A 17,440-nucleotide genomic window follows, 5' to 3' on the forward strand; every position below is an offset into this window, starting at 1 on the left:
ATTGATGATGGGGGCAATACACAGTTTTAAGAACTAAGGGTATGCAGACTTTTGAACAGGGGTCATTTCATTTTTTTCCTTTGTTGCCATGTTTTGTTTTATGATTGTGCCATTCTGTTATAACCTACAGTTGAATATGAATCCTGTAAGAAATACAAGAAATGTGTTTTGCCTGCTCACTCATGTTTTCTTTAAAAATGGTACATATATTACCAATTCTCCAAGGGTATGCAAACTTTTGAGCACAACTGTATATATAAATATATACAGTACTTTGCAAAAGTTTTAGGCACTTGTGAAAATTGTTGCATAGTGAGGATGTCTTCAAAAATAATTAAATAAATAGTTTTAATTTATCATTTAATGTCATACAAAGTCCAGTAAATATATATTAAAAAAAAAAGCTAAATCAATATTCGGTGTGACTACCTTTGCCTTTAAAACAGCACCAGTTCTCCTAGGTACACCTGGACACAGTTTTTCTTGGTTGTTGGCAGATAGGATGTCCCAAGCTTCTTGGAGAATTCACCACAGTTCTTCTATCTATTTAGGATGTCTCAATTGCTTCTGTCTCTTTATGTAATCTCAGACTGACACGATGTTCAGTGGGGGGGCTTTGTGGTGGCCATGACATCTGTTGCAGTGCTTCCTGTTCTTCTATTCTAATCTTTTCTTTTTGCAAAAGTAATGTTTGGGAGTCTAACATTTATATTTCCTATTGACACACTAAAGCTGAAGATATAAATGACCATCTTAAGACAAATGCTATTGTGATACATCTTATGTGCCTAAAACTTTTGCACAGTACTGCATATACAGGTGCATCTCAATAAATTAGAATGTCGTGGAAAAGTTCATTTATTTCAGTAATTCAACTCAAATTGTGAAACTCGTGTATTAAATAAATTCAATGCACACAGGCTGAAGTAGTTTAAGTCTTTGGTTCTTTTAATTGTGATGATTTTGGCTCACATTTAACAAAACCCACCAATTCACTATCTCAAAAAATTAGAATATGGTGACATGCCAATCAGCTAATCAACTCAAAACGCCTGCAAAGGTTTCCTGAGCCTTCAAAATGGTCTCTCAGTTTGGTTCACTAGGCTACACAATCATGGGGAAGACTGCTGATCTGACAGTTGTCCAGAAGACAATCATTGACACCCTTCACAAGGAGGGTAAGCCACAAACATTCATTGCCAAAGAAGCTGGCTGTTCACAGAGTGCTGTATCCAAGCATGTTAACAGAAAGTTGAGTGGAAGGAAAAAGTGTGGAAGAAAAAGATGCACAACCAACCGAGAGAACCACAGCCTTATGAGGATTGTCAAGCAAAATCGATTCAAGAATTTGGTTGAACTTCACAAGGAATGGACTGAGGATGGGGTCAAGGCATCAAGAGCCACCACACACAGACGTGTCAAGGAATTTGGCTACAGTTGTTGTATTCCTCTTATTAAGCCACTCCTGAACCACAGACAACGTCAGAGGCGTCTTACCTGGGCTAAGGAGAAGAACTGGACTGTTGCCCAGTGGTCCAAAGTCCTCTTTTCAGATGAGAGCAAGTTTTGTATTTCATTTGGAAACCAAGGTCCTAGAGTCTGGAGGAAGGGTGGAGAAGCTCATAGCCCAAGTTGCTTGAAGTCCAGTGTTAAGTTTCCACAGTCTGTGATGATTTAGGGTGCAATGTCATCTGCTGGTGTTGGTCCATTGTGTTTTTTGAAAACTAAAGTCACTGCACCCGTTTACCAAGAAATTTTGGAGCACTTCATGCTTCCTTCTGCTGACCAGCTTTTTAAAGATGCTGATTTCATTTTCCAGCAGGATTTGGCACTTGCCCACACTGCCAAAAGCACCAAAAGTTGGTTAAATGACCATGGTGTTGGTGTGCTTCACTGGCCAGCAAACTCACCAGACCTGAACCCCATAGAGAATCTATGGGGTATTGTCAAGAGGAAAATGAGAAACAAGAGACCTAAAAATGCAGATGAGCTGAAGGCCACCGTCAAAGAAACCTGGGCTTCCATACCACCTCAGCAGTGCCACAAACTGATCACCTCCATGCCACGCCGAATTGAGGCAGTAATTAAAGCAAAAGGAGCCCCTACCAAGTATTGAGTACATATATAGTAAATGAACATGCTTTCCAGAAGGCCAACAATTCACTAAAAATGTTTTTTTTATTGCTCTTATGATGTATTCTAATTTTTTGAGATAGTGAATTGGTGGGTTTTTGTTAAATGTGAGCCAAAATCATCACAATTAAAAGAACCAAAGACTTAAACTACTTCAGTCTGTGTGCATTGAATTTATTTAATACACGAGTTTCACAATTTGAGTTGAATTACTGAAATAAATGAACTTTTCCACGACATTCTAATTTATTGAGATGCACCTGTGTGTATATATATATATATATATATATATATATATATATATATATATATATATATATATTATATATATATATATATTATATATATATATATATATATATATATATATATATATATATATATATATATATATATATATATATATATATATATATATACGCACACTGTTGGCCAAAAGTTTGGAATAATGTACAGATTTTGCTGTTTCGGGAGGAAATTGGTACTTTAATTCACCAAAGTGGCATTCAACTGATCACAAAGTATAGTCAGGACATTACTGATGTAAAAAACAGCACCATCACTATTTGAAAACAGTCATTTTTGATCAAATCTAGACAGGCCCCATTTCCAGCAGCCATCACTCCAACACCTTATCCTTGAGTAATCGTGCTAAATTGCTAATTTGGTACTAGAAAATCACTTGCCATTATATCAAACACTGTTGAAAGCTATTTGGTTCGTTAAATGAAGCTTAACATTGTCTTTGTGTTTGTTTTTGAGTTGCCAGAGTATGCAATAGACTGGCATGTCTTAATGTCAATATTAGGTCAAAAATGGCAAAAAAGAAACAGCTTTCTCTAGAAACTCATCAGTCAATCATTGTTTTGAGGAATGAAGGCTATACAATGCTTGAAATTGCCAAAAAACTGAAGATTTCATACAAAGGTGAACACTACAGTCTTCAAAGACAAAGGACAACTGTCTCTAACAAGGACAGAAAGAAATGTGGAAGGCCAGATGTACAACTAAACAAGAGGATAAGTACATCAGAGTCTCTAGTTTGAGAAACTGACACCTCACATGTCCTCAGCTGACAGCTTCATTGAATTCTACCCGCTCAACACCAGTTTCATGTACAACAGTAAAGAGAAGACTCAGGGGTGCAGGCCTTATGGGAAGAACTGCAAAGAAAAAGCCACTTTTGAAACAGAAAAAAGAAAAGGTTAGAGTGGGCAAAGAAACACAGACATTGGACAACAGATAATTGGAAAAGAGTGTTATGGATCTTAACCCCATTGAGCTTTTGTGGGATCAGCTAGACTGTAAGGTGCGTGAGAAGTGCCCGACAAGACAGCCACATCTATGGCAAGTGCTACAGGAAGTGTGGGGTGAAATGTCACCTGAGTATCTGGACAAACTGACAGCTAGAATGCCAAGGATCTGCAAAGCTGTCATTGCTGCATGTGGAGGATGTTTTGATGAGAACTCTGAAGTAGTTTAAGAAGTCCTGAAATGTTTTTTTTTTTTTTTCAAATTTTAATAGTAATTTTTCACGTTATTAATGTCCTGACTATACATTGTGATCAGTTGAATGCCACTTTGGTGAATAAAAGTACCAAATTCTATTTCCATAAGAGCAAAATCTGTACATTATTTCAAACTTTTGGCCGCCAGTGTTTATATTTACACTGATCAGCCACAACATTAAAACCACCTGCCTAATATCACGTAGATCCCCCTCGTGCCACCAAAACAGCTCTGACCCGTCAAGGCATGGACTCAACAAGACCTCTGAAGGTGTCCTGTGGCATCTGGCACCAAGACATTAGCAGCAGTTCCTTTAAGTCCTTTAAGTTGCGAGGTGGAGCTGCCGTGAATCGACTTGTTGGTCCAGCACATCCTACAGATGTTCAGTTGGATTGAGATCTGGGGAATTTGGAGGCCAAGTCAACACCTTGAACTCTTTGTCATGAACCTCAAACCATTCCTGAACAATTTTTACAGTGTGGCAGGGCGCATTATCCTGCTTAAAGAGGCCACTGCCATCAAGGAATACCGTTGCCATGAAGGGGTGTACGTGGTCTGCAACAATCTTTAGGTAGGTGGTATGTGTCAAAGTAACATCCACATGAATGACCCAAGGTTTCCCAGCAGAACATTGCCCAGAGCATCACACTGCCTCCGCTGGCCTGCTTTCATCCCATAGGGCATCCTGCTGCCACCTCTTCCCCAGGAAATGACACACACACACACACCCGGCCGTCCACATGATCTAAAAGAAAATGTGATTCCTCAGACCAGGCCACCTTCTTCCATTGCTCCATGGTCCATTTCTGACACTCACGTGCCCATTGTAGGTGCTTTCGGTGGTGGATAGGGGTCAGCATGGGCACTCTGACCGGACTGCTGCTATGCTGCCCCATACGCAGCAAGCTGCGATGCACTCTGTGTTCTGACACCTTTCTATCACAGCCAGCATTACGTTTTTGAGCAATTTGTGCCACAGTAGCTCTTCTGTGGGATTGGACCAGCCGGGCTAGCCTTCGCTCCCCACGTGCATCAATGAGCCTTGGGCCCTGTCGCCGGTTCACCGGTTGTCCTTCCTTGTACCACTTTTGGTAGGTACTGTCCACTGCATACTGGGAGCACCCCACAAGACCTGCTGTTTTTGAGATGCTCTGACCTAGTCGTCTAGCCATCACAATTTGGCCCTTGTCAAAGTCACTCAGATTCTTACGCTTGCCCATTTTTCCTGCATCCAACACATGAAATTCAAGAACTGACTGTTCACTTGCTGCCTAATATATCCCACCTCTTGACAGGTGCCATTGTAACGAGATAATCTATGTTATTTACTTCACCTGTCTGTGGTTTTAATGTTGTGGCTGATCAGTGTGTGTGTATATATATATATATATATATATATGATCACAGCTCTAGAGTGGAGTATTTGAAATGCTCTGTATGTATTGTTGTCTGAAATATTGTGTTTTTTGTACAGATGAAGAGGATAAAGACAGTCTGCAGGAACTTGCGGCAGAACAGCGCTGCATAGTTGAACACATCCTGTGCACCAGACCTCTTGCTAACAGGTTGGGGGGAAAGCAGTAAACCCAATCATACTTCAAATTAGAACCCATGCGATTATTTTGGTTGTGACATAAAATGAAGCAACATGGTGAATATCACAATGATTTTAATTTGCTTTTGATTTGACTATTATGTTTTCCAAAGGGCATCATTAGACAAGTTTGACAATCCTTCCTTGTCTCGCTACTTGCGATTTTTAACTAGCGTCTCTGATTTAAACCAAAGCAAAATTGGCATTAGAATTGGTAAGTTTGATGCTTTTCCATGAATTGGTTCAAATTGTCAGTTTTAATGAATCCATTCTCAACTCTAATTTAATGTATGGCTTTTTACATTCTTTAAAATGTGTTTGTAAAATATATGTATGTATAGGTTGTTTGGTAACACTACAATAAGGTTCCATTTGTTAAAATTAGTTAACAACATTAGTTAACATGAACTATCCATGAACAATACTTTTACAGCATTTATTAATCTTGGTTAATTTCAACATATAGTAATACATTTTTAAAAACAGAAGTTGTATTTGTTTACGTTAGGTAATGTATTGTGAACTAATATGAACTAACAATGAACAATTGTATTTTTATTAACTAACATTAATAAAGATTAATAAATTCTGTAAAAAATATATTGTTCATTGTTAGTTCATGATACCTAATGCATTAACTAATGTTAACGAATGGAACCTTATTGTAGAGCATTACCATTTCTTCTTTATTATGAGGAATTGTTATATTGGTGTATTAATAGAAATGAATTATTCTTTGACTACAATGGTTGAGATGAAAGGATGGTTCCTCTGACTGGAAAAAATCAAAATTTTGAGCCATTTCAGAGCAAATACTGTACATAAATATCAAGATATATTTTTTAGCTGTATTGCCCAGACCTAAAATGAGTCTTGCATGAAATTTGATTTTAACTACCAAATACATAGGCAACAGAATAATATTCGGATCCCTTGTGGATCACAAGCCCAGTTTTAAAAGTCGTTAGATAGGGTTTGCTTAAACATCTAACAGAAAATGAGTAAGCACTGTGGAGCACTGGCGGTTATTAAATATTCTTTTTTAATCTCTTTCTTTCAGTTTGCCGGCTCCTATTCGTGGGTTTTGGATTGTGTCAGACCTGTCACTGGGTGCCACCATGATCTGCATCATGAGTACTTACGAGTGTCTGCTGCTGCCTCTGTTGTATGTCACTAGCATTGTTAGAATATAATGCAAGAATAAGTACATGCTATGGAACTGAATACTTGCTATTGGATTTTTAAATGCTATTATTAACATGGTTTTCAAATATGCATTTAGAAGTTCAATTCGTCCCCCATCGCCTCCTTTGCTCTGCTCCGCTCCGGGGGCAGGGCCAGGCAGCTCTCCTCTGCGTGGATTGGCTGAAGACTCCTTTGAGCAGCATATTCGCAACATTCTGACACGTAGCTCGACCAACCCACTAATGCTGAGGTGTGAAATTGTTGCTTTCATTGATTTGGATTTTCTGGTAGTACATGGTGCTGTAAATGCCAAGGTCATAGTTTTGTTTTTTGGTCAAGCTGGTTAGAGCTGCTAGACTACCTTGTACCGAACCTGCTATCATGTTCTAAAAACTAACCGAACCACCTTAAGGAAGTATGTTATTCGCCATAAGTGGTACAAGTCATTAAGACATTTTTAGCATTACATTATTACAGCATTATGATTTTATTTTTATAGCTTTCTGACTGTAAATTCTTGGCCTTCATTGAAGATATCTTTAAAGCTGTCACATTCAGAGGTGATCTGATGTGTGTGGTGTGTGTTTTTCAGGGCTGGGGATAAAGACTCTTCTCCTCCTCCTCCAGAGTGTCTGCAGCTGCTCAGCAGAGCCACACAGGTGTTTAGAGAGGAGTACATCCTCAAACTGGGCCTGGCACATGAAGAAATGCAGAGAAGGTACAACATAAAGCTGCACTTGGGCATAAGAATAGGTCTTACACATCTGTCATTGTTTGTAGGGCTGAACGATTTGGACAAAAAAAACAAATTGCGATTATTTTTGAAAAATATTGTGGTTAACATTTAACCATATTAAACATTTGACCAAAATTAAATCATGTTTTGCCCATGCTCTGCTGCCGATTGAAATACTGTTCTAGAGTGTTAAATCTCGAATCCTTTTAAAAAGAACCAAACTAAATTAATGAACCTAAATAAATACAGTTGAAGTCAGAAGTTTACATACACAGTTTGAAGTCATTAAAACTCATTATTTAGCCACTCCACAGATTTAATATTAGCAAACTATAGATTTGGCAAGTCGTTTAGCACATCTACTTTGTGCATTACATGAGTAATTTTTCCAACAATTGTTTACAGACAGATTGTTTCACTTTTAATTGACTATATCCCAATTCCAGTGGGTCAGAAGTTTACATACACTTAAGTTAACTGTGCCTTTAAGCAGCTTGGAAAATTCCAGAAAAAGATTTCAAGCCTTTAGACAATTAGCTTCTGATAGGAGATGTACTGAACTGGAGGGGTACCTGTGGATGTACCTTAAAACTCAGTGCCTGTTTGCTTGACATAATGGGAAAATCAAAAGAAATCAGCCAAGACCTCAGAAAACAAATTGTGGACCTCCACAAGTCTGGTTCATCCTTGGGAGCAATTTCCAAACACCTGAAGGTACCATGTTCATCTGTACAAGCAATAGTATGCAAGTATAAAAACCATAGGACCACACAGTCATCATACCGCTCAGGAAGAAGATGCATTCTGTCTCCTAGAGATGAACGTAGTTTGTGTGCGAAAAGTGCAAATCAATCCCAGAACAACAGCAAAGGACCTTGTGAAGATGCTGGAGAAAACAGGTAGACAAGTATCTATATCCACAGTAAAACGAGTCCTATATCGACATAACCTGAAAGGCTGCTCAGCAAGAAAGAAGCCACTGTTCCAAAACCACCATAAAAAAGTTTGCACATGGGGACAAAGATCGAACTTTTTGGAGGAATGTCCTCTGGTCTAATGAAACAAAAATTTAACTGTTTATATTCAAGCAAAATCTCAAGACATCAGCCAGGAAGTTAAAGCTTGGTTGCAAGTGGGTCTTCCAAATGGACAATGACCCCAAGCATACCTCCAAAGTTGTGGCAAAATGGCTTAAGGACAACAAAGTCAATGTATTGGAGTGGCCATCACAAAGCCCTGAACTCAATCAGATTTTGGGCAGAACTGAAAAAGCGTGTATGAGCAAGGAGGTCTACAAACCTGACTCCGTTACACCAGTTCTGTCTGGAGGAATGGGCCAAAATTCCAGCAACTTATTGTGAGAAGCTTGTGGAAGGCTACCCAAAATGTTTGACTCAAGTTAAACAATTTAAAGGCAATGCTACCAAATACTAACACAGTGTATGTAAACTTCTGACCCACTGGAAATGTAATGAAAGAAATAAAAGCTGAAATAAATAATTCTCTCTACTATTATTCTGACATTTCACATTCTTAAAATAGTGATCCAAACTGACCTAAGACAGGGAATGTTTTCTATGATTAAATGTCAGGAATTGTGAAAAACTTGAGTTTAAATGTATTTGGCTAAGGTGTATGTAAACTTCTCACTTCAACTGTAAATGAAAAAGGAAAAAAATTATTTCACATTGCACCTGTCCATTGTGTACCTTTTTTTTTGTCCATGTTGTGAAAGGGTCTCGGACAACTTTTCATCATAATTTGTTTTAGAACCCAGGTAACATGAATACTGTATTATTGTAATATAATACCGAATAGTGTTACACGGAGCTCTGGAATTCTCGATTCTGATTATGGCGCCATCTTGAGGTCTTATATGAGTAACAACCACACATCAGACTGGTTATCCTGGTATAATGAGTATATTTCATGTCCATTTACTTATTTGTTTGTCAAGTGACCTGAAATAAGCAGGATAATGAGCAGCCAGATGGTCATTTTCGCAAAATAAACACCAACAGAACTCCGACGCTAACTGGAGGTGCAAATCAGCCCTTCAGTGATTTCTTTCTTCTCACATAATGACATAATTTCAACACTAATCAATATTTCATGTCCATTTATTTATTTATTTGGGTAGTAGCTGTGTAATAAGTGGGATAATGTCCAGTCAGATGGTTGTTATCGCAAAAGAAACCCCTTCAGGGTGATACAACAGCAAGTCCTGATATCCCTGTCGGGGTTTATTTTGTGCTAACAACCGGCTGACTACATTATCCCTTACATAATAGCAATAATAAGTTATAATTGATGCAGAAATATATTATTGTTTAATAATTATTAGAAGAGAATTATAAAATTATAATTATTAGGATGATTAGTAATAATTAGTATTATAATACAATACTAATTTTGCAATTTCTGTAATATTTTTTAACTTGCACGTGGCATTACTGTGCAGTCTGGGTAAACCCTCAAGCCTTTATTTTGGTGGAAGCTTTTATTTTGGCGAAAAACTGAAAGAAGACCATTGAGTTTCTGTTTGTAGTTGAGTTGACAACAACCTTTTAATGCAGGCAGTTAAATACTCTAATTTCCCCTTATGTTCTCAAAAAACAAAACAACAATGTCATGGCATTATTTTAGATTTATATAATAACTTGTAGTGGCCAAACATATGTGGAATTACATAAATGTGGAATTAAAGAGAACATTGAGTTCTTTAAATATAACTTATAACTCTTAAAGCACATTAACACACCAAACCAAACTCAGAGCACATCTGCCACTCAGGGCACAAGAAAGAATTTGTGTGCATTGAGCATAGAATTGCTCTAAAACCACTGAAAACACTGTATCATGAGCCTCACACTGACCCTGTTTACATGCACTTAATAAAGCTTTACACATGACAGTGCACTCAGACTATTTATTTATTTATTTAATGAAATTGCAGGCCTCACAGTTTGATAATCGCACTAGGTCACATCACAATTTCGATTTTATTACGATTTATCGTTCAGCCCTAGTTGTAGGTCATTGTTTTATATCCATTTTGTAACAAGTTGATATTTGGAACCACCAATCATAATATAGATAACTGAACCAACTGAGTTAGAGAGAGCCAGCACAGTGCCTGTATTTACTGACAACTGGCCCCATTAGGACACTGTTAAATAAAAAAAAAGCTTGTTTGCTTTTGAATATGCATAATTAAGAATTAGAATATTCCAATTATAGTCACATATTTTAACCCATAAGTATACCTTAATCGGACAACATTTAGTCCTCTTATCCGTACAGAAAAGTTTTTTATTTTTTTCAGTTTTGCTTGGACATGGAACCATTGTAATACCGTGTTATTCTTTGAAGTATGTCAGTGTATAATGTAAATACTATGGTACATGACTATGGTAATCATACTGTACCACAATATCAAAGTGCCATGGTATTGCCACCTGACACAAATACCATACCATGGTTCTATTGACAGTGTTATTGTGTTTTAATTGTAGCGCTGAATGCTTAACTTATGTAAAAAATTGCAATATGCTCCATAGTGTGTAAAAGTCCATATGAAAGGAATACATTGATTACAGTTAGAGCCCGACCGATATGGGATTTTTGAGACCGATACCGATTTTAGAGGAGGAAATTCACCGATTACTGATATTGTGACCGATATAGCTAATTTTTGAGCTGGAATGAAAACAGACCTTTTCTATGTGGATTTTGCACCGATATGACTATGCAAAGGTACTCAGAAGGCTGCTTTCTTAAACATATATTTTTATCAAAGAACATTTGACATTATTATTATACATTGTCAACAAATTCTAGAAATGAACACTGAGAAAATAAAGAATAAATAAAAATACAATAAATAGCTTAATAAACATCAGTACTGTTAGTATCAGTCAAATGCTGACCATTAAAATAAAGAATAAATAAAAATAAAATAAATAGCTAAATAAACATCAGTACTGTTTAGTATCAGTCAAATGCTGACCATTAAAATAAAGAATAAATAAAAATAAAATAAATAGCTTAATAAACATCAGTACTGTATGTTTAGTATGTCAATTGCTGACCATTAAAATAAAGAATAAATAAAAATACAGTAAATAGCTTAATAAACATCAGTACTGTTTAGTATCAGTCAAATGCTGACCATTAAGATAAAGAATAAATAAAAATAAAATAAATAGCTAAATAAACATCAGTACTGTTTAGTATCAGTCAAATGCTGACCATTAAAATAAAGAATAAATAAAAATAAAATAAATAGCTAAATAAACATCAGTACTGTTTAGTATCAGTCAAATGCTGACCATTAAAATAAAGAATAAATAAAAATACAGTAAATAGCTAAATAAACATCAGTACTGTTTAGTATCAGTCAAATGCTGACCATTAAAATAAAGAATAAATAAAAATACAGTAAATAGCTAAATAAACATCAGTACTGTTTAGTATCAGTCAAATGCTGACCATTAAAATAAAGAATAAATAAAAATACAGTAAATAGCTAAATAAACATCAGTACTGTACGTTTAGTATCAGTCAAATGCTGACCGTTTAAATAAAGAATAAATTCAAATAAAATAAATAGTTAAATAAACATCAGTACTGTATGTTTAGTATCAGTCAAATGCTGACCATTAAAATAAAGAATAAATAAAAATACAGTAAATAGCTAAATAAACATCAGTACTGTTTAGTATCAGTCAAATGCTGACCATTAAAATAAAGAATAAATAAAAATACAGTAAATAGCTAAATAAACATCAGTACTGTACGTTTAGTATCAGTCAAATGCTGACCGTTTAAATAAAGAATAAATTCAAATAAAATAAATAGTTAAATAAACATCAGTACTGTATGTTTAGTATCAGTCAAATGCTGACCATTAAAATAAAGAATAGCTAAATAAACATCAGAGGCCGGTGGCACCAGCTATACGTACGTTACAGCTTAGCCTAGTTGTGGCGTAAATGGGCTCTAAGTCACAATTTACGCTCTACTAAACATTTGAGCGTTGCACCATTAAACTTATGTAGGACGTAACCCTACGTATAAACTAAATATTTACAGAAGACTCTGACCAGGAGTAACTGATGGAATAAAAAAGCGGACTCATTTAATGACATCAATGAGCTCATGTTTTGCATGACAGGCTTCAATCCTTTCGACATATATGATAGTGTTGGCATTTACACTCATTTACATTTACGAGAGAGAAAAAAAAACTTCAGCTCTTCAGCATGAAACCGATCTAATGGTGCCATTTATAGGGTGTGTCGCCTGGTGTCAAGTTTCAACACATTCAAAATATATATATATATATATATATATATATATATATATATATACATAAAATTAATAAATGTCTATTTTTCCAGCCTGTTGTATTAGTATGTATCACCCCTCATTTATTTTAGATACCGTTCCTATATATTATTATTTACACAGGGCAAATATACTATTTATTAAATCTACTTTTATTACATATCCTATTTTAATGTCTGGAAAACCAGACTTTTAAATATTATATTTTATAAATGCAATGACTGGAATTGTTCGGTTGAAGGGGGTAATAAACTGTGAATCCTGAACAAAACAGTTTGGTGAATACATGTTTACACGCTGACAAGGTATGAAAGTAGCTACGTGATTATCTAGTTAGCAGTAAGCTTGTTGTCGCGGAGAGTAAAAAACGGACGATGTTTATTTTACTTTCCAGCATTGTGTCTCACCAACTAGGTAACAGCGTAGCGTGAAATCAACACTCAACAGACACAATCCACCGCTGCACCGTTATCTGCTGAGCTGTAAAAAGTTGCTCTGATGTTTCCCTTTCAATCTGTTACATTACTGACTGCACTGACAAACTTTAGCTGGCTAACAGCAAACAGACATGTGACATGGTAACGTTATATTAGTTATATAAAATGATGGGGTAATTTTTTATTAACTTTCCAGTATGTATTTCACAAACTAGTTGGCAATTTAATGAGAAGAGATCGCTCAAATCCACACCGTTTAACTCCGCCCTGTCTGCAGAGCCATCGTCAGTTCAGCTCTGTAAACAATGGAGTCTGAGCATGCTCTGCTGGACAAACTACGCTATGACACCAATTCTAAAGCATTGTTCTCTGCATTTTATGTTCTGAAAAAAAGTTTTCATATTGGTAAAATATACGCGATACCAATATCTCGGTGAAGGGCTAATATCGGCCGACTGATATATCGGTCGGGCATTAATTACAGTACATGTAAATGGATTAATCTGAATTTTGTCTTATTATAAAGTGAGGCCAATAGTCAGATTATTGCAGTCCATGGAAATATAGCTGACGTGTCAAATAACTGACATGTTTTTAAATGATTGCCACTTTTTCAGAGTAAAGCTCCTGACTGGACAGAAAACCAAACAGCTGGAGGATCTTGCTCTTTGCAGAGAGGAGAGGTGACCACAACACTGCCTGACTGATATTAATTATAGACAGACACATGTACACAAACAACACATTCAGCTCTTTAAAAGCAGGGTTTACTCTAGATTGTCTTCATGAACAGCTTTTTTTTTCTTTCTCATGTTTATGAAGTGTATGTTTGCATAGATGTTATAGTTAAGCCATACAGAAGGATTAAATGTGTTAAAGTGTTAAATTAGACACGTCTCACACTAAAGTAGGGTTAAACAAAGGAAATGTTGCAGAGTCATTAATATTGTGGTTGACAGCAGCAGGCACACTGTGCTAAAGATACTGAACTGTGTGTCACAGGAAAAGCCTGAGGGAGGCCGCAGAGCGATTGGCTGATAAGTATGAAGATGCCAAGTATCGTCAGGAAGCCATCATGAACAGGTTCATTAGTTCTCTCATATTCATCTTTCTGGATTTAGTTGGATTCAGAATTCAGATTTTGCAGCAGGGGAGCCCATTGTTGGTCCTAACAAACTAAACAAAACAATACTATTTTAATATTCGTTTAGAATGCGTATCTTTAACTACCTGATGTTAAACAAGTCGGAAATTGATTGTTAGACAAATTCGAACGAGTTACTTTTCAGTTTGTGAAGCAGAGTACCCTGGTTCATACTGTATGTTTGTTTTTGCGTGTCTGAATCTCACATCACATTCAGTGCAAACAAAAAAAATCACAACATAATTGCTTTTGCCATGCCAATATGGTTGATATATACCATAGTACTGTCCGATTGACATATTCATATACAATGGTATTTACATGGTACTTCAAAGAATACCATGGTATTACCATCATGGTAGTGTCCAGAAAACATGGTAATACTAAGTGCCAGTGAATTAATTAACTGTTGTTGTTTGGTCTTAATAAACAGTGAGTCATGGCACTGTATTTGTTTTGTGTGTGTAGAGTAAAACAGGTTTTGGGAAGTCTGCGCAGTCAACTTCCTGTGCTGTCGGACAGTGAGAAGGACATGAGGAAGGAGCTGCAAACCATTCACGACCAGCTCCGTCACCTAGACAACGGCATTAAACAGGTTAGTTATTTTTTTCTTTTGCCTCTGTTCTCTTTGCTTTCCCTTAGTCTGATATTTAATTAGCTTCACATAGTTTATCCTACTTAGAACTTCAGGTGTACTGAATACAGTAATGACTTGGATCATTTATTTTGGCTGCTTTCCTCCATTTTCAAGAACATGCACATGAGCGGATGCACATGTTTCCCCAGTGTAATTGTGTGCTATGATGTATTATCAGGTGAACATGAAGAAAGATTATCAGAAGCAGCAGATGAGTACAGGAGCATCTCAAGCTCACTCCAGCCTCACCCTCAACGCCCACCAGAGGAAGTGTCTCCAGGGAGTCCTGAAAGAACAGTATGTACAGAGCTCCTTTCATTTTCACACATACACAAAAGCATTAAATGTAGATGCTAGTATGCACAATTTATACTGTAATGTAATAAGAATGTATCAAAAGGAGCTTTGCAGAACTTTATTAATAGTAGATGTCATTTTGTGCTTATTTCTTATTCTGTTGCTTGGCAAGATTATCCAAGTCATATTTCAACCTAAAATCTGGGAAAAACTTTTTTACATAAAGTGGAGCCTATTTTAACAATAATTGTATATAGTAAAAAAAAAAAAAAATGTCATGACAATGTATAGATGGATCTAATGTAAAAAAAAAAAAAAAAAAACATATTACATTTTTATGGTACAGTTAAAGTACAAATATACATTATGTAAGTATCATTTGTAACATTTTACAGTAAGGTTATATTCTCTACATTAACAAACAATGAGCAATACTTTTTCAACATGTACTAATACATTTCTAAAATTAAAGGTTATGTATGTTAACATTAGATTTTTTTTTAAACATTAGTTCGGGATCTCACTATGGGAAACGCCTCAGGCATGATAGACTATGGAAGCACTAATGACATCACTGTCTGTCTGAAGGGCAGACCAATCACAACTTGTTAAGGGAGCCCACCTTCTCCCTATAATAACCGCTGTAATGACAACAACAGTCCTGCTTTCTTCCCCATGAAGACTTTAACTGTTTGAATATGCACCGTCAAGGCTTACGTCACTGAGCGTTTTCGCAGTTTTTCTCTGCTTTCACTAAGCGGTGGGTTGTCTTGCTAACTAACGTGTCTAGGTGAGTAAGTACATATTCTATTTGGAGCTTAGCTTGCAGTTTTTTCTATGGCTTCATCCAAAGTTGCCATGAACAGAAATAAGGATACCTTGTCTTGCCTGTGTACCATCACCTACGGATTTATGATCTCTGGAAGGGATTCTCACCTGATGTGCATCACGTGCAAGGGTGTTAAACATGCCCAGGCGGCCTTAGCTGATGAGGAGAATTGTGCCCACTGCAACTCCATGATGGCTAAGATTCTGGTAAGGCATCTTCCAGAGACAATCCGTGTCTCTCTGTTTGACCATTGACAGATGGTGCGAAGGCCTCTCTCTCGTGGGATTCTGCCAGTTGGCAGGACATTATGGATATCAAATCCCCCAATTTACCTCCGCTGTTCGATCAGCAGTTGCTCACGAAGAGTGGGGAGGCAGAAGATGTCGATGAGTAGGAAGAGGAAGAACATCCTACTGGGAAGACCCTGATGAAGATAAGGATGATGCGGTCCTTCCCTCGTCGCAGGTCTCCAGACCAATAAGCGGACAGAGTGGCGAAGTGCCATCCAGCACTGTGGATTGTGACCTTATTGAGGTCTGCAAAGGGCCGTGTCTAGCCTCAATATTGATTGGCCAGCATCTCTGAGAGATCCAGGAGTCCAGCGAGACTTCTACAATGGTAAGAGGCTCCCCTCTCATCTCCCAACACCCGTACTGCAGAGTAGGAAATTTATGACAGGTGCTTAACATGTTTAGCCTCAGGGCATGGAGCAGACAGTGCAGTCCAAACATTCTTCCGCAAGCTCTAAGCCTTGGGGTAAGCAGTCGTTAGTGGCTGCCAATGCTACATGCCAATCGGCACACCCCTCTAAGAAGTGGAATACCTAGGGGATTTGTTGTTTTGGAAGAGAATAGGCAGTGGGTTCAGGTAGTGAGAGGCTACAGACTTCAACTTGGTATGAAACCTCTCACTTTCAATGTGATCATAGCATCAGTTGCAAACAGGGAGTCAGCTCAAGTGTAAGAGGCCAAAATATCCTCTCTCGAGCAAAGGTGCCATACTGAGAGTGCCAGCTGGAAAAACTCAAAAGGGTTTTTACTCCTTTTTGAATTCCAAAAAAGACAGAGGACAGCCCCCAATGTTGGATTTGCATGCCTTCAACAGGCACTTGAGAAAATGCAAATTTAGAATGCTCACGCACAAAGCAATTTCATGCTCTATATGTCCAGGAGACTGGACAGCACACATTCTTTTAAGCTTCACAATTTAGCACGAAGCTATTTGTGTGGTGCAGTGCGCACCTCCACTCAATGCGTGCGATTCATGTACTCGGGGTACTAAACACGGGAGAAGATCTCCTCTCAAGAGGAAATCTTTTGTACGGAGAATGGAGACTTTACCCGCAAGTGGTTGATCAGATATGGGAGAGATTCGGCTTTGCTTCGTGAGAAACCGCGTATTGTATACTGTATTTCTCACTCGAGGACAGCAATGGGTGTGGATGCGCTTGCTCATCCGTGGCCAAACGAGCTGCTCTATGCATTTTCCACCACTAAGCCTAATATCTCCCACTCTGGCCAGAGTAAGGGAGTATGGGCTATTTCACCTATTTAAAGCCCCCCGTTGGCTGGGGAGGTTATGGTTAGCGTA

The 17,440-nt window shown here is 37.3% G+C and overlaps 1 protein-coding gene across 2 annotated transcripts in view; it reads left to right on the top strand.

The window, feature by feature from the left end:
- nup88 (nucleoporin 88) overlaps positions 1–17,440 on the top strand; it is a 32,159-nt gene that overhangs the window by 8,781 nt on the left and 5,938 nt on the right. For both annotated transcript variants that reach the window (XM_051659798.1, XM_051659807.1), the window contains 8 exons: positions 5,117–5,207; positions 6,297–6,401; positions 6,519–6,671; positions 7,014–7,139; positions 13,561–13,626; positions 13,946–14,026; positions 14,556–14,682; positions 14,903–15,021. In XM_051659798.1, coding sequence (XP_051515758.1) covers positions 5,117–5,207; positions 6,297–6,401; positions 6,519–6,671; positions 7,014–7,139; positions 13,561–13,626; positions 13,946–14,026; positions 14,556–14,682; positions 14,903–15,021 — 868 coding nt within the window. The remainder of the gene's footprint in view (positions 1–5,116; positions 5,208–6,296; positions 6,402–6,518; positions 6,672–7,013; positions 7,140–13,560; positions 13,627–13,945; positions 14,027–14,555; positions 14,683–14,902; positions 15,022–17,440) is intronic.

The sequence above is a fragment of the Myxocyprinus asiaticus genome, chromosome 3, assembly GCF_019703515.2.
Source record: "Myxocyprinus asiaticus isolate MX2 ecotype Aquarium Trade chromosome 3, UBuf_Myxa_2, whole genome shotgun sequence".
Lineage (NCBI taxonomy): Eukaryota > Metazoa > Chordata > Actinopteri > Cypriniformes > Catostomidae > Myxocyprinus > Myxocyprinus asiaticus.